General features: G+C 49.2%; 6 protein-coding genes across 6 annotated transcripts; 4 read left to right on the top strand and 2 right to left on the bottom strand.

Moving 5' to 3' along the window:
• Window positions 1-1,492: 1,492 nt before the first annotated feature.
• F4807DRAFT_200162 (MED14-domain-containing protein) lies at window positions 1,493-5,715 on the top strand. Its single transcript, XM_047993802.1, has 2 exons — window positions 1,493-3,858; window positions 3,912-5,715. Exons 1-2 carry the CDS (start codon window positions 1,961-1,963, stop codon window positions 5,344-5,346), a joined length of 3,333 nt encoding a protein of 1,110 aa, XP_047858314.1. The 5' UTR covers window positions 1,493-1,960; the 3' UTR covers window positions 5,347-5,715.
• Window positions 5,716-5,736: 21 nt separating this feature from the next.
• On the top strand, window positions 5,737-7,079 carry F4807DRAFT_409127 (uncharacterized protein). Its single transcript, XM_047996505.1, has 3 exons — window positions 5,737-5,911; window positions 5,981-6,184; window positions 6,378-7,079. Exons 2-3 carry the CDS (start codon window positions 6,178-6,180, stop codon window positions 6,953-6,955), a joined length of 585 nt encoding a protein of 194 aa, XP_047858313.1. The 5' UTR covers window positions 5,737-5,911; window positions 5,981-6,177; the 3' UTR covers window positions 6,956-7,079.
• Window positions 7,080-7,681: 602 nt separating this feature from the next.
• F4807DRAFT_200103 (uncharacterized protein) lies at window positions 7,682-10,855 on the bottom strand. Its single transcript, XM_047993801.1, has 4 exons — window positions 10,184-10,855; window positions 9,618-10,121; window positions 9,095-9,556; window positions 7,682-9,001 (listed from the first exon to the last, which is right to left on the bottom strand). Exons 1-4 carry the CDS (start codon window positions 10,455-10,457, stop codon window positions 7,863-7,865), a joined length of 2,379 nt encoding a protein of 792 aa, XP_047858312.1. The 5' UTR covers window positions 10,458-10,855; the 3' UTR covers window positions 7,682-7,862.
• A 6,583-nt stretch (window positions 10,856-17,438) lies between these two features.
• On the top strand, window positions 17,439-19,769 carry F4807DRAFT_199884 (uncharacterized protein). The gene has a single exon (XM_047993800.1). The coding sequence runs from the start codon at window positions 18,124-18,126 to the stop codon at window positions 19,648-19,650; it is 1,527 nt and encodes a 508-aa protein (XP_047858311.1). The 5' UTR covers window positions 17,439-18,123; the 3' UTR covers window positions 19,651-19,769.
• Window positions 19,770-20,344: 575 nt separating this feature from the next.
• Window positions 20,345-22,891, bottom strand: F4807DRAFT_409086 (calcium/calmodulin-dependent protein kinase 1). Its single transcript, XM_047996504.1, has 4 exons — window positions 22,081-22,891; window positions 21,856-22,012; window positions 21,408-21,793; window positions 20,345-21,331 (listed from the first exon to the last, which is right to left on the bottom strand). Exons 1-4 carry the CDS (start codon window positions 22,330-22,332, stop codon window positions 20,933-20,935), a joined length of 1,194 nt encoding a protein of 397 aa, XP_047858310.1. The 5' UTR covers window positions 22,333-22,891; the 3' UTR covers window positions 20,345-20,932.
• Window positions 22,892-24,115: 1,224 nt separating this feature from the next.
• On the top strand, window positions 24,116-25,855 carry F4807DRAFT_409082 (ubiquitin conjugating enzyme). Its single transcript, XM_047996503.1, has 4 exons — window positions 24,116-24,529; window positions 24,677-24,884; window positions 24,965-25,115; window positions 25,173-25,855. Exons 2-4 carry the CDS (start codon window positions 24,840-24,842, stop codon window positions 25,439-25,441), a joined length of 465 nt encoding a protein of 154 aa, XP_047858309.1. The 5' UTR covers window positions 24,116-24,529; window positions 24,677-24,839; the 3' UTR covers window positions 25,442-25,855.
• The last annotated feature ends 233 nt before the right edge of the window (window positions 25,856-26,088 follow it).

The raw sequence follows: 26,088 nt of genomic DNA, 5'->3' as shown, positions 1-26,088 counted from the left end.
AGGCAGTAGGTATCGCTGACATCGTTACCCGACCAATTAGAAATGGTCGAGATGCAAATGGAATATGCCTCTTAGAACAAGCATCGTATCTTTGATTGTATCGTGTTCATGTTTATGTTCAAGAAATCCATGCGGATCATGCTTCCTGAATGAAGGTATACCAAGGCAGACCAAGGCAGCGCAACCATCTCCAATGTTCGACCTCCTTTTATAAGTAGGTAGTCCCATATTGACTATATGGTACCACCCAATCTTCGTTATTCCTCACGCCCAGGCTATCACGATAATTACCTACCACATACGTGAAATGATACATTGGCTGCTGTGCTTATCGGATATTCTAAACAGCATATATTACTTAGATACCGACGTATGTCGATAGATATGAGAATTGCGTTGAAATAGGACTGCGTAAGCAACGTCGTGTATAGAAAGAATAAGCGACGCTTTCCGCTGACAGGTAGATAGCGCACTTGCAACGAGAAGAGCAGGTACGTAGGGATACGGTGAGAATTCAATCTTCATTTAGGTATTGGATATATTGCGACTTCCGGCCACGGGTGGATTCCTATAGGCCGCCCGAGAGCCATCTCCGTTGGTCGGCCAGACCACCGTCACCATAATCCCGCGAGACATACAGGTAGGTTATGATAAGGAGGGTGGGCTATCGAAACTAATATGGATCATACCTAGGTAGGCACAAAACGTAGCTATAGTAGAATTAAAGGGAAAGAAAGAAAGAAGCAGGAAGCATACCTGTATCGAATTTCGTAGGTAGGTGGTACTCCCAATAACCAAATGTAAGACATAACATGGATGGAAATGAATTCGATAGTTTGACTTGTTTAGAACCGCTTCCTGTATCATGGATGGCTGCTTTAAGTGAGTCACTGCCCAACTACGTGTTCATCCTACAGGGAAGACTGACAAACAAGAACGTGAGCTACTGCTTGCTACTATATGTAGGTACATACAATAGCATGGCGGAGGTTAGGTATGGAAAATAGTATTCATAGAAAGAACTGAAGCAGTGATGCAGCCACTCCAGTTTTATTTAGGAACCTTGGAAGTACCCACTGATTTTTACACTTGTTACAATTGTAAACCTGTACAGGTCTATTGATCGTGGCTGCCGTGCTAAAGTAGGAAGGTAGAGTGGTACCGAATGTGGCTAGTGCTCTGGTTGCTTTAGTACGTCTAGTCATCGACGATGGCTCGGATTGGTTGCGAACCTTCCAAGGTTCTTAGATCCCTGCAAGTTGAAAAAGCTCAAGCACTATGGTAGAAGGTACATCCACCTGTAGGAGGTACCTTCCACGCTAAAGCGTACTGAGCGTACACTCTAGCGTACAATCAGGTACGATTAGTGCAATTACACGGGGGCAGTTTACCAACTTAGCAGTAACTGGCGTCCAGGTCACGCCAAGACACATTCAGGCAAGAAGAAGGAACCGGTCGCTTGTTGTTCTGTCCGTCATCCGTACCCGCCTTTGCCTGCCTCGCCTCGACGATTTTCTTTACCTACGCATGAACTCATTCCACCTCTCGCCATTCTTTGTACCTGTGACTTTTCCCAAGCATCGCGTATTGTCTTTCTCTTTATGTTGCATACAACGTCCGCCATCACCTTGCGCATACTTATTTACCTCGTACTGTTGAATACCATTCATTGACAACCGAAAAGAAGAGGCAATATTCCATATTCCTCGCATCCCTCGACTTTCCACATCTAACTAAAAAAAAACGTGCCCCGTGCGAACCAGACGAAATCACTAGTAAAGCCAAACCGCATCGGAAGAATCCCAACTTTACCCTCACCGACCAGCTTCAAACTTATAACACATGCCTCGGAGCATCGTCGCACCTCCGTCTCTCTCTTTTGCATCGACCGATATCCTAGACGCCCTGGTGAGCCCAACTCAAGTCTCGCGCCGCGCCGGCGGAAGGGGGTTCGAGGCATATGATGCCTGGTGTCGTCATGATGGAGAACGGCGTTCGGGCACCACTAGCCACAAATCATGACAGAGATCACGGACAGTTCGTCAACGGCAATGGTAACCTCGCACCTCACTCGAACGGTAGTCTCGCCGGAGCTGGAGCTGGAGGCAGCAACGGAGTGAACAATATGGCGAATGGAGACGAGGGCGTCGAGGGCGCGATCGTAGCGCAATCACAGAACGCATCGCGTATGAATGACCTTCCTGACGAGATAAAACACATTACGCAAGGTTTCGTCCCGTTGGGAGACCTTCTCGCGCGCCTCGCGCAGAAAACCCACAACCAATTAGTAGACGAAATTGTCGCCCTGGCTAAGATGCCGGTGTCAACGCCTGCTATGAATGGCAATTCAGGACATGTTAGCGGAGCCGTGGACGACAACTCACCCGAAAACATAAACAAGAAGGTTAGATTACTGAATTTCGCTCAGGAGAGACATACGGAATGGGTGAAGGCGACGGTGATTGCGAGATGGAGTAGGAACGCACATAACGTCAGCAAGCTTATCGACTTGTTCAATCTTTATCGCGAGCAGCAGATGAGATATAACAACACCGTAGGACTATTGGCTGCTACTAAAACCTCTCTAGCACACGCACGACTACCGAACCCTGACCTTCGCACTGCTCTTCACGTACTCTCAACCGGCACAGCGCCCTGGATGCCGGATCTCAACTACCTCGATGTGCCCCCCTTATCTTCTAAAGACAAGCTACAATGGATCGAAAATTTGAATACGCTGCTTTCGATCCGTCTTAACTTGGAAGATTACGACAACATCCCATACCACTTCCAGAACTACACCATTCATTCTGGTCGCGTCACCTTCAAGGTTCCCGGCGAGTTCGAGGTTGACCTTACCATAGCCGATGAGGATTTTGACAAGCAATTCTGGTTCATTGACTTCCGATTTGACTTTACCCCTGCGCCAACCGAACTGTCGGACGTGTTGAGAATGCGCCTGGAGAGCAAGGTCAACGAAGTATTAGAGAAGGATGGCCTCCATGGATGTTACAAGTTCCTCCACGAATTGGTGTTAACCCAGAAGATCACCGAGTACGTGCGCCAGGCATTCGAAATGAGCAAGGGTCGTTGGGTGGACATGCTCAAGGTAGAGCGACTCAACCGAGCTATGTCTATTCAATATTGGGTCGGTCGCTACCAGCCAGAAGGTCCAAAGAGCTGGATTATTTTAGGCGTCAACAGCGGCAAGAAGGGAAATGGTCTTGAGAGTCCGGACTCATCGAGCTATCTTACCTTGCGTTGGTTCAGAGACAATCGGGAAGTGAAGGAATTCGATATCCCATTTGACGATGCCAATATTTCAACGGAGGACCTCTTACTTCGAGCTATTAGTAAACACGTTGAATATATTCTCACGTCAATCCACTCTAAGCTAAAACCAAACGGACGATTCACCAAGAGGGAAGCCGGCCTCATTTTAGACGTCCCGACCGACCCCTCGACGCAGCCAACGCTCAAGATGCAGTTAAGTCACAGTCATTATGTGACTGTCGGTATCAACCCCACCTCTGGAATGTTCTCGATGAAGCCGCAGTCTCCTTTGACTTGGAAAGCAGAGCACAAGCTGAATTACGGCTCGAAAGATCCTATACAAGATAGCGTTCCCTATCTAGAGACTCTGAGATGTCATCACGTGGTGGAGGAAATCATCCGACGTGGGAAGAGCGCGGGCTGGGGCGTTTGCAAAGGGCCTGTGAAACCAGAAATAGTGAAGGGGGTCTTGACCGGGCGTGAGACGGGCCAATTCATATGGCTCAGGCGACGTGGCTGGCCAGACCAATGGCATTTGATGGTCAACCTGAGCTTGAGCGGTGACAAATGGTATTTGATGGAAGTGTAAGTTTTGAACTTTCCCCCTTTTTAAATTATGACTAACACTATGACAACAGCAATTCTCACCCTAACGGGGAGGGTCGAATCGCATCGCACACCAAGCTATTGCTCAGCTCTTCTGCGCCAAATCTAGAGGATAGATTCTTCTCTAACTTGACCACATTCACTGCTGCTATGATATCGCACCTTACTGATCTGAAAGCTCTACACAAGCGACGGATAAAGCAGGTTTCGCACATTGGGGTTAATTACGCTCTTCCCGCGAATATGAAGGTACCCTCTATCTTCATTAAGCTTTCCGACATCTTGAGACAGCCGCAATCAGATCAACCGGAAAAGCGAGTCGCACGCTGGGCACATGATTTCGTAGAGATTACCTTTAGGGGCATGCGCACATTATCTACGCATCCGCATATACCGAGTGGCGAGAAAACCGACGCCAACGAGACTGAAGGAAGCACAGAACAACCCAAGGAGTTATTACGGGCGTTCTTGGACGCCCGACTTAAGGTGTCCGACCCGGATAGGTTTGGGCTCCTCAAGGGTCATGTTGAACGCGATGTGGCATTTAATAAGGCCATTGGAGTATTCGCGCTGCGCTTAGAAGCAAACGTTGGAAGCAGCATATTAGACACACTTACGAATCGCCTGAAAGCTATCGACAAACTGGCAGACTGCATAGACGCCATACGCAGAAGCGATAGGGATATCCAATGCGAAGAAATCACCCTTAACAAGGTTGTGATTACGTATACCGATCGGCAGAAGTCGGATGGTGGCGCGACGATCCAACCCCGTGGCGATCGTTGGAAGGCGACGTTGGAACTGGGCCGAGAGAAGATCGAACTCAAGCTCGGGCAAGGCAACCCGCAGCTACGCGCTCTCGACCATTTCCGGCACCTCATCAACTCACACCTCCGCTGCGGAAAACTGCCATTTTACTTATCGAGCACCCTACCCATCCACCGTGCTCTAGACTCGGTCGAAGATGCTTGGGAGGACCTCGCAATGAATAATCGAGGCCGAGTTGAAATCTTCGCACCTCACTTAGATTGGTTTAATATCCGATACCATCTTCCCGGCCTAAACAGAACCCCCCAGGTCTCGCGGCGTCTGACGCTACAAGTTCGACTTCAAAATCGCCGCGAGGGCGTTGAGTGGGAAATAACCCGTGTGGAACCCGGCAGAACACCGAAACCGGACGACGAGTTCAAGCAAGTGCTTGACAAGGTTTACAATGCCGATGGCAAGGCGTGGAGGTCCCTAGGCGACTCAGCTTCGAGCAAGATGGATCATCGTGTAGGGGAGTTGATCAAGGCCGTCGACGAGGCAGTAAGGCGGCTCGCAATGCAGTCACCGACGGTGGTGAAGCAGAATCAGCCTAGGACGCAAGTGCAACCAAGAAGCCAAGCTCAGGCCGTGTATCATAAGGCGATGGCGGCTAGCAGGGCTCGACCACAGGCGGGGCAAGTGGTGGTTCTGGATGATTAGGAATAAGCTGTTGGCGCAGGGAGGGCGACAGGTATACGACGAAAAAAAAAGAGAGGCTCAAGAGAGAATGCGATGTTGTAAGTTGGGGATGTCGGTCATACTTGAGATACCCTTAGGAAACAGGATAAGCTGGGCGAACGGGGAGAAAATAACCTCCATTTGCCTACAACGATGAAGGCTGCGATGAACGTATTAGTAATGATATCTTTGTCAAGGCTGTTTTTTGGTCGCCCAGTTGCTCCGCAGTGCTGGGCGTGTGTGCTATCATTGTGGATACGTCGAAAGGCTCGTCTAGCTATCAAACACGGGAAAGAGATAGCTAATACATAAATATTAAATCCCTATATAACACTTATCAAAGGGGGGGGGCCTTTGGCTTGGGGGGTTGATGGGCAATCTTGCTACCCCTTTCGGTGAAACAAGATGCAGTTTTGAGTAGCTGAACAACCTGCACCAGCACAGCCTAGACCAGTTTCGCGGCATCCGGACCGTGCTGTAGGAGCCCTGTAGCTTGCGTAGGTTATACCTAATCCAGGCGCTATCAATGCAACCTCGGGGAAGTAGAGTGCGTACGCGATGCCCCCTTTTAGTCTTATGATGTCAGGGAATGGACTAACCCCCTGTTGCTACGTAGGTTGTTATCGTAGATTGAGCAATTGCCGATATCCATTGGACGATTTGGGAGATACCTGAGGTTATACTCTTGATTTCATACGTTTCTGAAGTTACTACCTAACTTACATATTTCGAGTCGCGGGAACGACTTTTGGTTTTCCTTCTAGACTAGAGTAGAGCAGAGCGGAGCGGCAGAGGCAATAGACTTAGGCAAAGATGTCGTGTAAGTTCTAGGACCCCTCCTATACTCGTTCCCCGCAGCGCCGTGGCTGGCTGGGTAGTCGGTCTACCTACTCTGTAAAGTCACGCACTCACGCTGTCTATACCGGTGTAACCATTTACAAATAGAAGCTGCAAAAGTACACACGTAGCTATAAAACTAAATCACTAACATTGAACTACCTATCATAAAACAGTCTTCACCGGCACAACCAAGTTCTCCAACACATCAGCCATCCCGGCCGTCGACGACGGCCGCAAGATCACCAAGGAGGCCGCCGTCGCGCTGCTGCACAACCACGACTTCTTCCTCAAGGCCGAGCCGCACTACGTCTCGCACCGCGCGGTTCCGGCGGACAACAACAACAACGACAACGACGGCGAGACGGCCGCCGTGAGGGAAGCGTACGATTTGCCGCCCGACTTGGAGCCGCTGGGGAAGCCGAAGGTCAAGCTGTACGAGGTCATCGACCACGTGCCGAACCCGGTCTGGAGCTCGAGCGTGGTTAGCAACGAGGAGTTTGTTGATTTGAGGGATGGGCTCTGGGTCAGGATACGGAGTCCGCTTGCTGTGGTTATGGAGACGAGGTGGACGGTCAGGGAGCGGGAGGCGGATGGGGAGGAAGGCGGGTTGGAGCTGGTGGAGGATGTGGAGATTAACTGCTCTAAGTTGCTGATGGGGATTGTGAAGTCCCAGGTCGATAATAATTGGAAGGGCATACATGATAATTTCATCAGGCAGCTGCTGGAGGATGTGAAGAAGGGGGCGGAATAGTAAGGTTAGCTACTAATGCTATGGGTTTGTGAGAACATACCTACATGATATTGATGCGTAGGTAGGTAAGCTTAGCACCTACCTATTATATATCCAGTTTCTGTATACGGAGTATATTCTTTTATGGTTTATATTGAAGGTGATATTTAAACTTAACCTGTTTCCAATTTGCTTTCTCAACTGCTAACTTGCTCCCTCAAAAACTTACTCATTTTCGAAGCTTACATCCTTACTTTGAATGTAGTGCTTTCCTATCTTCCTTCGTGCCATCATAAATCCCACCTTCGCTATGTGAGCATCTTTCCGTGGCAGAGTAAGAATGACAGCCGTACTAGAAAGTCAGATTACAAGTGGCACATGCCAAAGTCATCTCCCAGTCAAGCCAGAGAGGATAATTTGAGGGATAATGGGCTTCAAGCAACAGTATCCCACGGGCTCCGGGTCGGGTTTCTGCGTCGGGAGGACGGGAGGGAGAGGGTGGAACTGTTTCATCATACACAAACGTGTAAATTACCCAGCGCCTCGTTTTTCAAATTGTCTTAATACTTGATACTTCATCTTCAATCCACGTCTTTATCCCCTCACGATGCTGCTGAACCAATCTTACCAAACTCCGCAGCGCCCTCCTTCTACTCCAATGTACGTCTGAACATACATGGCTAAAAAAGAGAAGGAATAGATACTGCCCATAGAAGTATAGGTAGAAAAGGAAATTCACTCCAACCTTTGCACTCGGATTCAGTATGAAATATTATAACAATGAAAATGTTATATTCGTGTTCATTACTGTTCATATAAATTGCCTAACTCCCGTTACAAATCCATACCAGAACCAGCCACTGACTCGCGCCCTCACGTTCCGCCAGCCATGCCTGCATAGCTCATCCCCTCTAAAAAAAGCCACAGATCACGTTTCCATCGCGATACCAATAAACGCCACGCCGCTCCCAACACCCAAGAGTCCGAGCCCAACCATCGGACCAACGACAGGCACGAGAGGCGTGACCGCCGCGGCGGCGTTGATGCCGCCGCCAATGGCCATGATGTTCTTGCCGTTCTTGAAGAAATCGCCCACGTCATCGAAGAAGCCCTCTTCCTTGAGCTGGCCCACGGGCCGCGCCATCTGCGCCGTCAGGAACTGGTCCGCGAGAACCTGGTGCAGGACCAGCGCCTGCGCGACCTTCCCGATCTCGCGCGCCAGGTCGTCGAACAGGCCTTCGGGCTTGCCGCTGTTGCCATTGCTCTTCTCGTCGTCGTTGTCGTTGTCGAAGGCGCTCTCGATCCGCGCCTCCTTGGCCGCTTTGCCGAGGGCGACGAGCATCATGTAGGCCGGGTCGTCTCTGATCACGGTGCCGAATACGTCGCCGACGACGGGCACCTTGGCCACGGCGTTGATCCCGTCGTTGACGGTGTCGACGGCGAAGTTCACGCCCTCGAGCGTCGCCTTGCCGACGATCTTGGCCCCGTCGGATACCACGTCGCCGACGGATCGGGCCGCGCCCTCGAAGAACCCGCCCACGTCGTCGAGCCAGCCTTCTTCTTTGCTGCTAGCTCCGTTGCTACTGCTCTTAGCTGAAATGGCTTGAGAAAGCTGCTGGATGAACGCAGTCTCGTTCTCACTCGCCGCCGCAGCGCCGTTACCGTGACCGTTACCGTGACTGTGACCGTTGCCGTTAGTAGTAGGCACGGAATCAACATCCATAGCGCTCTCCGCCTTCCTACTAGCAACGACAGCGTTAGCGACGGCGCCGATGTGCGCCAGGTCCGGGATCTGCACGCGCGTGAGCAAGGCCCGGGTTATCTCGCCCGCGACGTCGTCGACGAGCTTCTCGGCCGCGGAGCCGACGACGCCGATAGCCGCCATGACTTCCGCGAACGGTAGCTTGACCACGGGCTCGCCGATGGCGCGGACCAGCGGATCGTGCTTCAAAGACGCGCTGATCGCCCGCCCGACATCGTCGAAGAAGCCTTCTTCGTTGGCGCTGCGCTGCTGTGCTACGAGGAGTGTGCTGTTGGCTAGGAGGGCTCGGCGGAGGGAGGCGTCCACTGTGGGGAGGATTGGTGTTAGCGGGTTTGTGTTTTGGGTGGTTTGGTAGGCTATTAAGGGGGATTAGGGGGTTGAGGATTCTAGGTACGTACTGTCAAAAAGGCCTTCAGGCTGCGCGAGCTTGATCCCCTGCACGATGGTAGGCAAGATCACGGCGCCGACCGGGCCGGCGATGACGGGGCCAAGGGTCTCCGCGATGTCCTTCGTCAGGCGGAAGATCTCGTCGACGCCCTCGAAGATCCAGAACTCGGTCTTTCCGCCGGACTTTGTCGCACTGCCGACGACGACGGGAGCCACGACGTTGTCGCCGAGCTTAGCGATCTCGCCGGCTTGGCGGCCCGTGGCGGCGTCGGCTTGCGAGATCGCGCCGCTGTTCACGGGCACTAGGTTGATCTGGCCCGGGTTGGCTAGGGGTAGGTCGAAGGCCGCGACGTAGTCTTGCACCGGGTTGCCGTAGCGGCCGATGACCGAGGCGGTGTTGGCGTCGCCGCCGTAGACGTGCGTCGCGATGGCGCAGAGATCGGATCGCCTTAGTACCGGGCCGCCGGAGTTTCCTTGCGGTCTTGTTAGCGAGGCGAGCAGGGTGGGATAGCGTTCCCTGTCTAGTCTACTTACCTCCCTCGGAGTCGATGAAGTGCTGAAGCATGGTATCCTTCTGCTCCATGAGATTGTACTCCGTGGTCTCGAACAGCTCGTACATCCTGCCTCCCCTCTCGCCGTTCCGCTCGTCGATCTTGTCGGCCGGGTAGCCGACGACGCCGAGCTCGAGCTTGTCCTTGGCTGGGGTCTCGATGTAGGGGAAGGGCGTGGCGTTCGTGAAGGGCTGGTCGAACATGACCATGGCGAAGTCGTGGGCCATGGAGCCGCGGTTCGACAGCCACTGCGAGGTCGTGACGACCCGCTTCGCCTTGCGAACCTCAACGGACGGGTCGTTGATGCTGGAGGCGCCGTTGTAGCCAGCGTATGCGATGATCTCGCGCGCCCTCCCGCCGTTCGCCCGCCACGTGAACACGTTGTGGCCGGCGGTGATCATCACGTCGGGGCGGATCAGCCAACCGGTGCCGTGGGCGAACTTGCTGTCGCCTAGGTTCTCGTACTTGATGAAAAGCTTGAGGATGGCTACACTTTACTGTTAGTATAGGGGTTCAATGGGGATAAGTATTGCGTGTTCGACTACTGACATCTGTATTTGCCGCCGGGTGCAAAGTGAACAGGATCTACGAGCATGCGGTCGTCGCCCTCGACAACGGATTCCGAACCTGGGTTCTTGTGGGGGATGAAGACGGCTTTGCTGGTGTCCACTGTATCCTTCTTGTTCGTCTCCAGATCCCAGACACCCGCAATGGTGGTTGTGATCTTGTTGAGAGCGGCATTGATGGTTACTGCCTGGGAGTCGATGTCTTGCGCCTTGATGGCAATGGCCTCAACGGGCTCGGCAACAGTTAGAACGGTCATCTTGAAGGATTGGGGAAGTTAATAAAGGTGTGAATAGGCTATGAAGGATGGAAAATCAAGATGAATTGAAAAGCGAGGCACTGGAGCTGGGTATCTTAGAGGTCTGTCTGTGTTTGAGAGCTGTTGGATCATAGACGGAATAAGGGTGAGGGTTGACTTTATACTTTTCGCCATGACTTGTTCATACACTGAGATCATCGTGAGTCCTCATCACTCTCAATCTCTTCGCATTCGAGCTACCTCGGCGACCCCGATGAAAACGCCTATGGCGTCTCATCACTCGAACCATTTCTCTAGCTCGCTATCCCCTTCGAGCATAGACAGTACACATGGTGATAGCAATCACCTCCATGAGACCTCCTTGTGTATGCATGGCGCAGCAGCTAGCTGAAGGACGCGTAGGCGCGGATGATTGCTTCACCTGTCCTAATCTTGGTCGATGTCTACCATTGGATGAATAATCGACAAATGTGATAGACTTCTGTCGATAGATCTATTTGGGAGCTCCGACCAGCTGGAAAGAACGTTCTAGCTATACATCAATGGCCTGATGTCGAGCAGACTAGTTAGATAGGGCTGGGAGTATCTCCTAGAGGCATGGAGAGCTGAGCTGCGGGAGGCATCGTTCTAAGGCACGTAAAGCTCCCCGGAAACCATCAGAAATCTTGATCAAGACAGGCATCGTCTTAGGGCTAAGCTCGAAACTCTAGTGATGCCGTTACGATTGCTCCAGAATGGATCTGGGCCTTAGGAATACATAAACACGTGGAATCTAGCGACGGCGGACTTATGCTGGACTAGGTTGGTTGTCCACCCAGACTGTCGGTTCTACGCAAGCCACACTCCAGATACGGTATCCATATCATCTGGCCAGACCCTATGAGAGACGACGAGAAGGAAGCTTTAGCTATCCTATGCATATGTATCGCAGCTATCCAAGGAGTAAGCATACAGAAGCAGATTAGTGTGGCGCGGGGCTGATCGGACGCCATTCTAGATGAGGTTATTCGCTCGAATAGTCGGTGCCAGAGGGCGTGAGCTAGGCTCCAGCCGCGGCCTAGTGTCAAAATCGATACTAGTAAATCGTGCGATGGGCGCTTACAAAGAACGGTTGGGAATATAACATTCTGGATGAGAGATGCCGAGGAAGAACATACTTATTTTTCCAGCTATTCATATAGGTATGTTGACTGACTTTGACTAAAGATTGTTGTTCTATAACACTACGAGTATGATTATTCGGTGATGATAATGATATCTATATTGATCTGACAGTTGTAGATAATATAGAGTTACTACACTTTATAGTCTGCAATACAACATCTGACAATAGCGAATAAAGCAATTTCTGCGAAATTATATTACCTTGATCTCTTTAACTAGCAGATTGCCTGACCCCTTAAAATTGGACCGACACGCCACGGCCTATCATTGGTATAAGAAACTATACCAATGATTAACAAAGTGCGAAAATTTTAGGAGAAAAGGAAAGAAAAAACGATTGGCGAATGAAGCACGGGACGGACCGTCTAGGCAAGTCTCTGTTCTGGCCAACGAGATAAAAGTAACTCCGCACGGTCATTCATAACAGTTGATGGCAACTAAATCTGAAGTCCTCGTGACACATTGATGCTCAACTCCAGCATAATGATTGACGGAGGGGTATGATCCTGTGCCGTACGTAGGGTAGGTATTGATTTGGTAGGGAATCTGCTCTTTAGTGCAATCTTCGTATGCCAAGTATAATTAAGGGTGATGGTTCGAAGAGATCCTTGACGACAGGGCCAAGCCGTCTAGAGGATGCTTGACACATCTCCATACTTGGTCGTCGGGTACCATCGAACTCCATTTTGCCGGTTTGGTCTTCGAGGTTACCTACTCGAGTATCTTCAATGTTTCCACACCACCGGGAGGACTCATGACTCAATATCCCTACCGCATAGCCGTTTTACCCCTCCGGTTTGCAGGTTCCCGGCACTGGTCCTGTTGGCCCATGCAATTGTCGTCGAGGAGGGGTAAAATGAAAGGGGCAGAATGAAGTTAGGGTAAAGTAGAATGCATTACATAATTGACATAAACGGAATCAACAGTCCCTGTATAACGGCGAATGACCTAGGTGTGTAGCCAATCAAACTCGCACCTTCGGTGATAGCGTAGTTATAGCCTTGCAGACAGGCTATACTCTGGCCCAGATCCCATTTATGCCGATCCTGGGTTTGACCAAGGCAATCTAAGGCTGGCAAGGATAACATGATTCCTCTGCCCGTATGTAGATATATGGAGCAAGGTGTTGATACTGCCCCATGCGCCTTGAAAGTGCCGTCCCGTTCGTAGATCGATTTTCCAGGAACCAAGATCCAGAGCATGAAGTGTTATCACACCACAGATGAGGCAATCCTGAGCAGGGGTTATATGCGAGAGCTCTGCTAGCGTGGTGTTGACAGCGCCAACAATTGAATCCATGCTATAGATGCCGAAGTCGCTACCTTCCACGGCATATTCGAAGGAGGTCTTTTAGGTCCCGGTTTAGGAAGGTAGGTTCGAATGTGATCCTTTGATCTACGGCAATGTAAACTATTAGATGCTTTGCTGGGTTTCTGCCAACTTTCCATCGAGATAGTTTCTAGGTATAGCTCATTAAAGCAATCAACAGATCCACAGATCCACACAAAGAGTGAACTGAAGCAAACAACCTAGAAGTATACGTTAGAGAAACTGAACCAGGAATGAGTGGTCTCGAGATGAAGGGTACCTTGATGCAGACCGAAATGTGTATAGAGGCTAATGGCAAAGGATAGACGAAACAGGCCCTTGGCTTATCCTGATCGTGCTCCTATCTCTTTAACTGGAAGTTGTCGCTAGCCAGGGATTAGGAGGCAAAATACAGCTTCACATGACCTGGTGGACCAGACCTAGCATGAATGGTACTTTGACTTTACATTTATTCTGCCTTGAACCATTTGTACTAACAGTGCCCTGAACCAAGTGCTTAGTTGTATTTTGCCTCTTGATCCCCGGTTGGCGATAACTACCAGTCAAAGAGATATCCAGATGTCTTCAATGCCGTATGCCGGTAGTGCTGTGCCGTCTCGTTCGCATCGAGTTTGAAAGGGGGTCTGTACTCAGGGATGAGTTGTCCACCGGGTCGTTCTCAGGGTATAGGGGGCTATAGTCAACTATCTTAGTCACGAGATCACAGCAACATTCGAAGAAAGAACTTACTAACCATGGTATCCATGAAAATGAGTATCTGGACTCCGTAGTCTACTAGGGGCTCATGGTAGCTTCGTAGTTTCTCCTTAGAAGACACAAATATTTCGAACGACAATCTCTTCGTTTTGGCTGAGTCTTGCAGGAGCAAAGTAACAACATCGAAGGACTAACTTCAAGGAAGGACGAGGATAACGAACCGAATAGGTAGGTACCTAGTTGATGTCGTCTAACAGCAAAAATTCCACCTGCCGAGGTTGAAGTAGGTAATCCATGTATGTCTGTGTGCTGCCGGAGCAACACGGTATCAAGGTTCCTGCATGTCCGGACATATTCTGACACACAACTAAGAGTTAACTAGTAGAGGTGTGGTGGTAAGTGAAGGTTCAACTTCGAGGCATAGCCAAGACAATTAGGTTGATTCATATCACCGACGTCAACGACGGCCCGTCCGTCCTGTTTCTAAATGGAGATAATGTTGCGTGATGTAAGGTTAACATTGGGGAAGTGGTTCTTGGAGACGAGTCCCTGAGGGAAAAGGGGGATGAGGCTATTGATCCTAGCGATATCGTATATAGCTCGACCAAATATCGCTGGAGAAAGATATCTACCATGTATGTGTTATGATAGTAATCTACGATTATGAGACGGTTGACGGAGGCTCCGAGTGTAGCGCTCGGCCTCTGTTACGACGACGACAACGAAGACATGATACTTCGATAAGGCCGCTAGAAGCTACGGGAACGATAGTACCGAGTGTCGTCTTCTAACACGAGGCAGGTCTGGAGAAATCTATTCCTAATCCGGTTTGGGTTGGGGAAGCGATACCAAAACCCGGGATAGCGCGATGAATAGAGTATAACGATGGAAGTCAATTTCTCAACGTTTCGGTATCCTCCACGCTACGATTTACATACTAGCTTCATGTTGTCAAAGCGGTCTACTGTTAAAGGTATCATGTCCGCTGTCCGAGGAATCTGCATACATAGTAGACATAAATGTTGCATATAAATGTTCCGACGCTCCACTTGCGCTGGTAGAACTATGGTGATTTTCGCCTTAAGTGGACTTAGGCCGTATGGGGGTCGCGAGTAGAAACGACGACAAGGCACTAAGGATGCGAACTCTTCATCGGACAGTAATCTTACATTAAGCAAGATCCATATTCCACGGCACAAGCTCATTCGCTAGTCACGCCGCAACACAGAAACGGATCATCACCTACCCTTAATCACTCCGCCCGTCTCGTTTTCGTGATGTGATACATATCTAATGGTAGCCCTCGACATGTAGTGGTAGCGAATAATGTGCCGACGTCGGTATTCCCTCGACGATCATCTTGTAGAGTGGTCTCCTATCAGTATAGATTCTTGGCTTTCGGTTTTCGGCATCCTATAGGAGTCGATTTGATCTGTAGTAGCGTGCGGTCAAGTGGCTTTGAATGCGTAACGACAGGAGTAGATAAACCTAGGAACATCCACTAAGATGTTTGATGAAATCAAGATCAAATCAAGAACCGGCTAAAATAAATATTATGCATTTTAACATAGACGGGGATAATGTTCATGGATTATGTGACTAGAGTCTGATGAAGCCATCACGACGGTGCCAAGAAGAGGATTTCCAACCCCGCATGCAGTTCGAGGATGCCGGCACTGGTAACCCCTCCTGGTCATTACGTATTGAAATTTCATGGGGACCAGGTCAGGTAGGTGGTGGTTTGCGAAGAGACGGGGACGGGGAAGATGATAATGCGGTCCATTAGGGAGTCTTCCTTTGGTCGGGGCGGACAGACTACGCGAACAGACTACACGAGCAATCTCCCGGCGCTCGTCGGGAGGCCGAAGGCGAGAGCGCAGTTGTTGGAACTTCCGGCTGCAGATGTCTGGAATGTTCAGCGCTGTTGCTGTGTAAGTGCTGTAATTATCTTGAGATGTTTCCTGCAATAGCGTATCATTGCATCAGGAGCTTAGACATTTTAGCCAAGGCCAAAATAGGACTTTCTCCTATCAAGAAGGACATAACTGTGACTCGGACCACATAGAGGTCATGGATTAACCATCAAAGGCGCGATGTTACCCTTTCGCTCACGTCCTCGTCCGTGCGCCGTCTTTTTAAGGGTTCAGTTGTTTACATGATTTTTGAATGTGTATAATTATGCGCATAATTAGAATACGCTCATTACGTATTGTGTTTTGGTAGAATGTGGCGGAGAATTGGTCATGGAATATTTTGGGATTGTTTGAATAAATTTTATGTGGTTGGTAATTGAAGATGGGAAAATAGGAGAGAAAAACAGTTCAACTGCACACTTGCGGCCAATATTAACATCCTAATCTACGGAAGCTTATTATTCGGTACTCTGCTGCAATGTTACATTGTACAAGAATTTCGCAGGGATTCAGGGTTCTCACCCTCGTTCTTACCCTCGTTATTTAGGATTTTCTGCAAGGGGAGCGGTCGCTGCGAACCATATTACCTTGCATCTTGGTGCTTGGCCAATGTGAAAACAGGGATGGAACGGACTCTAAAATCTGTAAAGTGCCTAGCGTCATCCGCGGCAGGCACCGCTGCCATCACCGCTGCTACCACCGCTTACCACCACTGCCACCGCGCGGCCCGCCACCTCTTGCCTTGACTTGGCCTCACCTGCCGCGCCATTGTTATTGCCCTGCCTCTTTCTAAGGTTTCTGCCGTTGCCCGCCATTGCCCTGCCACTCTGCCACTTTTGATATGGGGCACACACCATTTCACCAATTCCACTCGCCACGAATTTCACCCCATCCCTTCATCCCTTGCACCTTGTCTTGTCTATCCTCCGCTCAACGCTCAGATCTACCGCCTCGAACATGTAACACCAATTGGCCTGTCACGAACTCCATGCATTCTTCAGCTCCATCTAGATGCAGATGCACAAGTCCAGAGAATGGACCTGCTCCTACCGCGGGTATCTTGCCTCTGGCCTTCCATGTCAACATGTATAACACACCGCAGACTGCATGAAGAGTGGATGTCACTGACAAAGTGGGAAACGAAACAAAAATCGACTAAAATGGAAAAGATGAAAATTGTGCTCACACCTTAAGACCTTAATGGTGATCTAGGAGGCTAGAACTTGCTTGTCAAACTTGCTTTGTTAGGCCTAAGTTGGCTAGGTCTAGGGTCTCTGGTCGTACTGGGTCCTCTACCTAGTAGGCTGGACAGGCTGGAGTCTAGCTGCTAGCAGGCTAGGAGCATAGGACTCAAGGTACCCAGTCTCGAGAAACTCCCCCGGCCTTTTCAAGGGAGTGCTACCTAATTCCCCATGCCGGTGTCGATCAATTTCCTCTCATAAACTCGACCAATCCAAGGTTCGCTCGAGCATCTATCGTCTCCCTGACGAGAACATGCCTGCAGACGATGCTTTGACCTCACTCGAAGCAAATTTACGCCCGATACCCCAGACTCAAATGGGAGAGGCGATCAACTTCCAGCTCGTGGGTACCCGGAGATTGTATGATTAATAGACACGACATCCGGACATTTTCCCTCGGATATCTTTACCCTTTGGTTTGCTTGATGGGTTATCTCTATCTTTTTTATCTCGCTTGAAACTTGGGTGGTATCCAGGTATCGTCTGTTGTGCTTTGCTTCTGACGGTATATGCGTCAACAGGGACCAGCCCCTTTGCTCTTTCGCCCGCGGTCCGCAGTCCGCAACGCGTTGCTTTCTCTGCTAAGTCTGCTTCTTGTCTGAGTCTATTGTTAGATATACTTTGTACAGTACGTAAACTTGGCGACTTTGGTTTTTCATCTGTGTCGTCATCTTAAACTCTCGCCTTTGCTTTTCTCGACCGAATTGAGAACTTGAAAAAGTGAGCGTCGTTGTTTCAGACCCTCCCCCCAGCCTGCGCGCGCCTGTCGACCACTTTCATTTTTTCAGCCGCCTCACAACGGAACGAAAGGGGGCTCCATAAGCAAGGACCAATATCCAAATTTATCTTAATATACCTCCCTCGACCTTACACGAGACTCCGGAATAATCCAGATCACGAAAAGAAAGAATACCCACTGTTCAATCAATTTCCCGGTTATTTTTCCCTGTTCAGCAAGTAAACATCGCTTTGCGCCTTGGCCTTTTCGGAATCACCATAGGACAATTGGAGTCGACGCGAGGGCACCCAAGGAAGAACAAACTTGAAGCTGCTCTGGCCCTTGTCTTCTCGAGACAACAATTACTATTCAATCCTGAGCTTCAGTCGTTTCGCGTCATACGCGAGATTCGATCTTTAGCTTTGCCAGGCCATAACACGCATCTAAACTGTTGTGTGATTTTCCAAGAAATCTTGGAATGTTCTGATGTGTTACGTGAATCCTCGGCAGCTTGCATAATCGACCGAAGTTACCACGGGACTGGATCAGTTGCTGTCTCATTGAGTGAATATCGGACGACGACGGGGGAATAAACATACGCCTCAATGGATGTTACCATCACCACGTGGGCCCACGCCAAACCCAAGACGACGGGCTCATCACTACAACGAAGCCGCTCAAATTCGACGAAGGCAAGTATGACCGGATTAATACCCTTATTACTGCCCTCTTCCACGGGGAGTAATAGATCGAGCCCCAGCTCGTCACCTATCGACGCAGGCCGAAGAGCTTCCGTGTCAACATCCACGCCGCCGCCCGCGCCCTCGTCTTTGGTCCATCGTCGTCAACAATCTCTGCCATCACTTAGGACATCTAGACGCCCTTCCCTTGGCCCGCCAGCTGTACTCCCAAGCATTCCATTCACTTCCGAAGAATGGAAGGCTGCTATGGATGACGTGAAGCGCAAATATCTCAACCGCAAATATCGGGCCTGCTCGGCAAGGTGCTGTGAGATTCTAGATAATGTCAAGGATACATCATCAGTGGAGCCTCTCCACCTGATTTACCTACACTTTTACGCTGCGTCCTCTTTCGAGCTTTGCGCGCGACCTCTATCAAATTCGACTAATTATCGCACAAGGCTACTACGCGATGCTCAAACACATTACGCCAAGGCCGAGGAGTTGATTCGGAACACGGAGGATAATGTAACTGGGAGGACGAGGTCTGTATCGACGAGCTCGACTATGTCTGGTCTAAATTCTCCGGGTCTGTCTAGCGTGCGGTCGTCAGTCTCGAGTACAACTTTCTCGTCGCCTAGAACATCGGTGTGTTCGGTCGAAGATGGAGTAATACCGAAATCGACTTCACGGGCAGTCAAAGCCAAAAAGAAGGTATCTTTTTCCGGGTTGAATGACCTTATCGAGTTCCAGCCTGAGCCATATATTCGACCGGACAGTCCTACATTAGGGTGGGAAGATGATATCTTCCCTCACTCTAATCCTTCTCCTTACTCATATCAGATTTCAGCGGAGAAGGCCAAGCCGAAATCATCATCTAAACCCGAACCAACGACAGAACCCCAGGCGGAAGTAGTGGAGCGCCCCACGACCAACGACGCCCAACCAACAGAAGAGCCGAATCCTGCGGACGACAAATTCGACCTCGACACCTTTTTGCAAACAAAATCCGCGAACAGGATTTGCGCGCAACTTTCTGCTCTACGTTTGCAGGTTTCCTGGCATCGTAACGGCATTGAAACCTTACTTGCTGAAGCTGAAGAGACACCGGCGACACCTATGATCCCAACAGAAGCTTGGCCTGTTCCTCCTTCGCCGCTCTACCAGGCGCGTTTCACTCGCTCAAACTCTCTTCCCGTGTTAGACCTAGGGGGATTAAATGACAAGCCGTCAGCATTGACGACACCTGGTTCAAGGGAGAGTTTCTGTGGTTCACCTAATCCTAAGGCGATTAACCGACCAGCTTCTGTAGCCTCAAATGTCCGTTGTGGCGATGAAGCTCTCAAGCAGCGCATCGAGCGTCTGCGTGCCGGCGGTTGGCAGAGAAAGCGCTTCGACAACCGACGATACGAGGCCTTACGAGAACAGGTGCTATGCGAACTTGGCGCCTAAGGAATTACGTCCTGGTGCATGTCAGCTTACATGCATGAATATTTACGTTGCAATCTAGTCAGCTTTGCCGATCATCTACACATATATCACATTACCCTTCATCTACTTCTTTTTTGTATATTGCATATCGTTGTACTATTTTTTCCTTCAAATCTCTGTGTGGCCTATTAAAGGAGTGTGGGGGAGGGGACAAAGGGGTGGGAGGGAGAGACCGGAGTTAAGAGGTGCGAACTTGTGAATGAAAACTGGAAAATCAAAATGCCGTTCTTCGTTGGACAGGACGTCATCATCAACTATTACAATTATCTATTATACCCAACCGGTTAATACGCTGCCCAAAGGACAAACGAAAGGGACAGGGCCGGGAAAGACGAGGCGCACGCCTCGATCACGCGTACATGGATCCGCATCCGCAACCGCAACGCAAATTATAAGTCGCCAAGGAACAGAAAAGAGACGAGAGAACGTCCTTGAAAACGAAACGACGACGAGATGTATTATTACGTGTCCACGTATTGTTTTATTGCTGCTACGAGATTTATCTCGCAATCCCTCCTTTTTTCTGTCTCATCCCATTAGGTACCTTTAGGTGGAGTGGGCAGAAAGGGGAGGGACGTATTTAATAACGAGTTACGGCTTCGTATGTATATATGTAGTTCGCTATAAATACAATTTTTCATCAAATATTAGACTTTGCGGAGATTTTTGACAACGTGTGATGTTCGGTTCAAAATGCATGTATGTATGCATAGGCACCTCACATAGAGACTGAAGATTAAGCATTCCAGGATATAGACCAGACCGAATAACTACCTAGGTAGGCACATACGTAGGATTTCAGGGAATACCACAAATCCCCTAGCATAACGCCTTGGTAGTTTAGTAATGCCTGGGTACCTACTAGTCATTTACGCCACACAATAACTGACTTAACGTAGCTCAACGGGCCCTTACTCAGAGCGGATATCTGAACGAAGTAAAAGAAGTTACCCAAGGGAAAAAGGAACAGAACATGAGGATCCGTGCTTGCTCGACCTTTGCCCGAAGAACCGGCACCCATCGCCATCTCGCCAACCCTTTCCTACATATGTACATTGCCTAGGCAGGTAGGTATATAACAACATAGGCAATGTAGTGACTCAAGTCACGAATGAACGCATTTTATGTGCCGAACCCTAGTACATCCATATAACTTCCATTCCCATTGCCCTTTCCAGGAATGAGGGGGTATCTAACCCAACTAACCATCTACAGCATCGTTTCTTCTATCGCTCCCCCTTCACTAATTTTGGAAGCTCTTCCGCTTGGCCTCCTTTTCTACTTCTTCCTTTACTTTCAGCGTCTGCTCTTGCTCCTTCATCTCGCGCACCTTGGCCAGTACTACTTCGCGGAAGATGGCACCTTTCATTGCGCGCGTTAGCTTGCCCTTGCCGGTGCTCGGCTCGTCCTTTGACGAGGCCGTGCCTGGTTTGTTTTGGCCGGCCGTGGCCACCGTGCTGTCGGAGAAATCGGGGTTCTCGGGGTCGTCTTCTTGAATCTTGAGCGCCTCGATACGGTTGGCCAGTTTGACGAGCTCGATACCACGGCGCAGGCGTGCCTTGGCAATATAGGCCTTGATTTCTGGTAACAAGTTGTGGTCTGTGGCATTTTCACCACTGAGCCAGGGGTGCTTCAAAGTTTGCTATGGGGAACATTAGTACGAATGCGTAGGGATTCGGTTGGATACGAAGATAGGTCACATGTCACATGTCACATACCTGGCTAGTCCACCTATCATCTGGATCCGGCTGTAAGAGGCGCATGATGAAGTCTTTCGCATCATCGCTGACGTCCCTCCAGTATCGCTCGTGGAAGACTACTTTCCCGTTGCTGCACTCATCGATCAAGTCCTGCAAGTTCTCTGAGCGGAAAGGGGAGTAACCGCAGAGGAGGGTATACGTGATGACGCCCAAGGACCACATATCCACAGGTTTGCCATGGCCTTTCTTTAGCATGACTTCCGGTGCCGCGTAACCGAAAGAGCCTGCCATCGTGGTAAGGACCTCGTCTTTGGTGTCGAGCATTTTCGCGATTCCGAAATCCGCTAAAACTAGGTCGGAATCGGGATCTTTGCTTAGATACAGAAGGTTCTCTGGCTTGAGATCTAGTTTCCCATTATTAGATGGTTATCTAATAGCTAGTTGGGGAAACAGCTTAGGAACCTACCTCGATGAACCACATTTCTATTGTGGAGGTAATCAACAGCTCCGAGAACTTGCTTGATGGTCTGAGAAGCATCTTTCTCTGTGAATTTGCCCTGTTCGCAAATGCGATCAAAGAGTTCACCACCAGTGGCGAGCTCAGTGACGATATACCACTTGTCCTGCACACAACGAAATTAGTCCAAGTTGCCACAAGTGCATTCGCACCCAGTCGGCTAGGGGAACGTACCCTCGATTCAAACCAGTCCACAAAGCGAACAATATGGGGGTGTTTTAGACGCTGGAGCATCTCCAGCTCGTCCCAAACCATTTTCTCGTTTCCCTTGACATTTTTCTTGAGGATGATCTTGATAGCAACTTTGCCGTTGGGACTGTCTGCTTCGCGCACGATACCGTATGTGCCCGCACCTAGAGTTCGCCCAAACCTGTACTTCGCTTTCCTCTCGTAGCTTTCGGGCTGGCCTCGAAGGCTACTAAACATGGCGTTGACTAGTTAAAGGTATCACAAATTAGTAAATGGTGGTTTTCAATAGGGTATTGTACATTCGACAATTCGACTCAAGAATTGAGACAAATTGCGAATTGACTAAGAAATAGCTGAAACAACCTTGGTTGCTTTTCTTCCGAAACAAAGAGGGGATACATGTCGAGCTAAGCCAGGGGGGGCCTTGGAAGCGCAAGCAAGATAACTCACAACTCATCGCGACGTGGGGTAAAACCGACGACAGGAAGTGATAAATGGTGAGGGGCTTCCTGGATTGGTCTTGTGGGAGTTTCGCCAGATCTAATACTTAAAAGGTAGAAGGGGCTGTATTTCTCGAAGAGCGGATGGTAATAAAGTAAAGACTGAATTCCAAACCGAAATTCAGACTTCGAAGGAAGACGAGGCTTCAGCTGGTCGACAATGACCGTTAGGTAGTACGTGAGGAAGTGTATGTATGGGTGTATTGGGGCCCGAAGGACGATTCCTGTTGTAGGCCGGCGCTAGATAACCTGTGCAATTCGTATGGTTGTACGTATGTACTATGGGGTAGCCCCTAGAAATGGACCCCTCTTCTTATTAGCTGAATTTCGATCGACTCTTTATGAAACTAGAGCGAAGCAAGCCTTCCGCTTTTTGCTTGACACGGTAGGCCTTATTTGCTTATTGTTGGTGATTGAGGAATTGAGAAATTGAGGATTGAGGTAATATAGATTCGTAGAAAGAGATGATTGCTGGATGTTTTGCGGACTTGGGACGATTGGTTTGGACTGAGAAAGAAAAATACTCGGATTGATATATAGGTTTCGGTTGAAACCTAAGTATTGTAGGTGCAGCAACTCTGGCTATGGCTAGGCTGAGTTGAGGCAACACCTCCCTTGGTCTGTCTGGTCTGTCTACCTTACCGTACCCTGCGATACGACGCGATGTGATGGAAGTGAAATGAAATGGAAGAAAGCCTTGTCAGGTACCTTGCCTTGCTAGGGGGGTGCACTGCATCCGTCGTGAGCGGCAGCTCATGCACCCTCGATTCCATCAATATTGCTGATGACCTTTGGGTGACTCGATATTAGGGTGGCAGCTCAGCCGCAATATTGGAGCAAAACCAAACCAATAACTCCTTGCCAACGTACAATATCCTTTCTGTACGTACCTAAGTTATCAGCCAACTTCTAAGGCTAAGTTCTTCTTTCTCTTGCGACGGCATACGGAATCCGGAACGTCGGCTCATCCCATCACACCCGTCCCTGGGAGCTGGGTTGCCTCATGAAGCGAGGCCCTATCAGCCTCTTTCTGTCAGCCGGTGGCTGAGCTTTACGATCCTCTAGAAAGACAGTTCAAGCTTGAATCAGGTCACAGGCACCATCCGTCAAGATGTTACCACGAAACAAAGAGTATAAAGGAGATGACTGGCTCTTGTTTGCTCTTATTTGCGTAGCACGTAGATGAACCGTGACGAGCTAGAACTCGAGAACCTAAGCGCCTGAGGTAGATAATGGGATTATGCCATTATGGACGATCCGGGCCGAGTCACATGCGAATGACCAACAGCCCCGGAACTCGAAACGGACAAAGACCGGCAACAATAGGTCTACTTAGGAGCAAGTAAGATACCTGTATAAGATCAAGTGTTCCAATAGTTTCGGAAAATGAGTTGTAGGTATTAGGCATTTATGTGGTTGGTTCAAGGAAAATTAAATTTATGATTTATTAGCATGGAATACGTCATTTGGTGTACAGAATGGGGGAATCGTTCTTTCTGCAAACCATAACGTCGCTTCCATTCACCATTCATTCATCTTGAAACATTCCATCCATTAGGTACTCATTACCTTATTCTAGCGCAACTTGGAAGGAAGCAGTAGCTGCGAACATTGAGCAATTTCGAGACCTTTATCGATAACAGTGACCCATCTGAGGTATAAGTACCAACGTCACCTAGCAGTCAGGCGGTACGACGCAACTGTAGCTTTTGTTGACTTTGCGGGGCAACTTTATTCTACCTCTGGACCCTGGGGACTCCCAGTCCAATTCTTTGCGCTTCCTTGTGATCAACCTGTCAACTTGGGAACTCAAACAAATCAATCATTTGTCTTCTTCACGCTTGTCACTCTGTTCACTCTAGCCCCGAAAGCAGGTTGGACGAAAACCAGAAATGTTCAGCTCAATTTGATTTGCTGACCATACCCTACATAAGGTACGTGGATATATATGCATGATGCTGAAGCAGTTGCAGTTCTCTACACTGACCTGTAAATTCATCTATCTGTCCTAGAATATACCTTGTCTAGAAGACAAACATGCCTATTGACTAACTGTATCTGACTTTTTTTTCTTGTTTCAGGCAATTTCGATGCTTTCTTGGGTTTGGCGCACAATCCAAACCGCGACATTCATACCAGCATAACGAGTAGAAAACACGAAAAGCTTCTGCGCCACTTTACCTTTCAGCAATTCTACATATCAATCTACGTACACGTCGCGCGTCTAGTCCCTATTGTACCAAAATGGCCAACCTCGGTCCTAAGAGATTAACTAAGGAGCTAGCTAAGGTATATTCAATTTCTACCTGAGTTGTGGAGGATGAGCACTTGTGTAACAGAATTGCTTACTACCGATATCCACGACCCAGATCTCCAATAGCTTGCCACCTGGTATCACCTTGGTATCTGCCGACAACCTTGAAGAATGGTTCCTTGATATCCAAGTTCTCGACCAGAACCCCATCTATGCCGGCCAGACTTATCGATTAAAGTTCAAGTTCGGGAACCAGTATCCCATCGGTATGCGCTCCAGCTATCCATCAAGCCGAGGACGTTGAATTAATGTGAATATCATAGAACCCCCAGAAGTAACCTTCGTGAAGCTGGACAACCGCCCGATACCCATGCACCCTCACATTTATTCAAATGGCATCATATGCCTGGACCTGCTGGGGACTCAAGGATGGAGCCCAGTCCAGAATGTGGAGAGCGTGTGCATGAGTCTTCAGAGCATGTTGACCGGGAACACTAAGAACGAGCGACCCCCCGGCGACGAGGAATTCGTGCGCGGAAATCGTCTGCGCCCTAGAGACATCGACTTCTACTACCACGATAACACCGTATAGAAGGCTTGCATTTTACGAGTTTGTACTTCCTAATAGGACTGTGACTAGCAGTCCTAAACATAGCATTGCGTTAAGAGTCGATACATCTCGTTCCTACATGCATAGCCATTACAGAGGCTAGACTTTCGAAGAAAATTGGGCTTGACCACCCAAGGATTTAGGTCGTTCGTTGAGGGAGGCAGAATTCTTTGCGACTAGCAGCAACAGCATGAGGTTGACGGACACTGCACGAGTAGGCTGTATGCGATCATCAGATAAAACTCCCGAATAATAATAAATGTTCCTGATGTTTCTTGTGGTTTTCTACAATTGATATCCCCGCCGAGAATAGGGCAGCACTACGTTAGTATCCAAGGCTTGCCTGTCACCTGGTGACCTATTGAATCACTTCATGCGGAAGTCTCATTTATTTACGTATATCAGCACCAGTTCCAACCGAAGATCTATTAGTCTAGCCATGCTAATCTTCGAAAAATAGATCAAGCTATTTCTACTCTTGGATAGCTATGACTTCCACCGCGAATATTCGCGGTGGAAACGTATATTAATATCCAAATCGATAAGCATTAGCGGAGCTGTGACGTCGCACGCCTGCAATATGGTACTGTACATAGATAGGGCGCTAACCGGAAATAGGTTAAGCGATA

Source organism: Annulohypoxylon truncatum (genome assembly GCF_022578515.1).
Source record: "Annulohypoxylon truncatum strain CBS 140777 unplaced genomic scaffold F4807scaffold_3, whole genome shotgun sequence".
Taxonomy (NCBI): Eukaryota; Fungi; Ascomycota; class Sordariomycetes; order Xylariales; family Hypoxylaceae; genus Annulohypoxylon; species Annulohypoxylon truncatum.
Note: the sequence above shows the minus strand (reverse complement) of the source record. Positions and strands in the feature narration are given on the sequence as shown.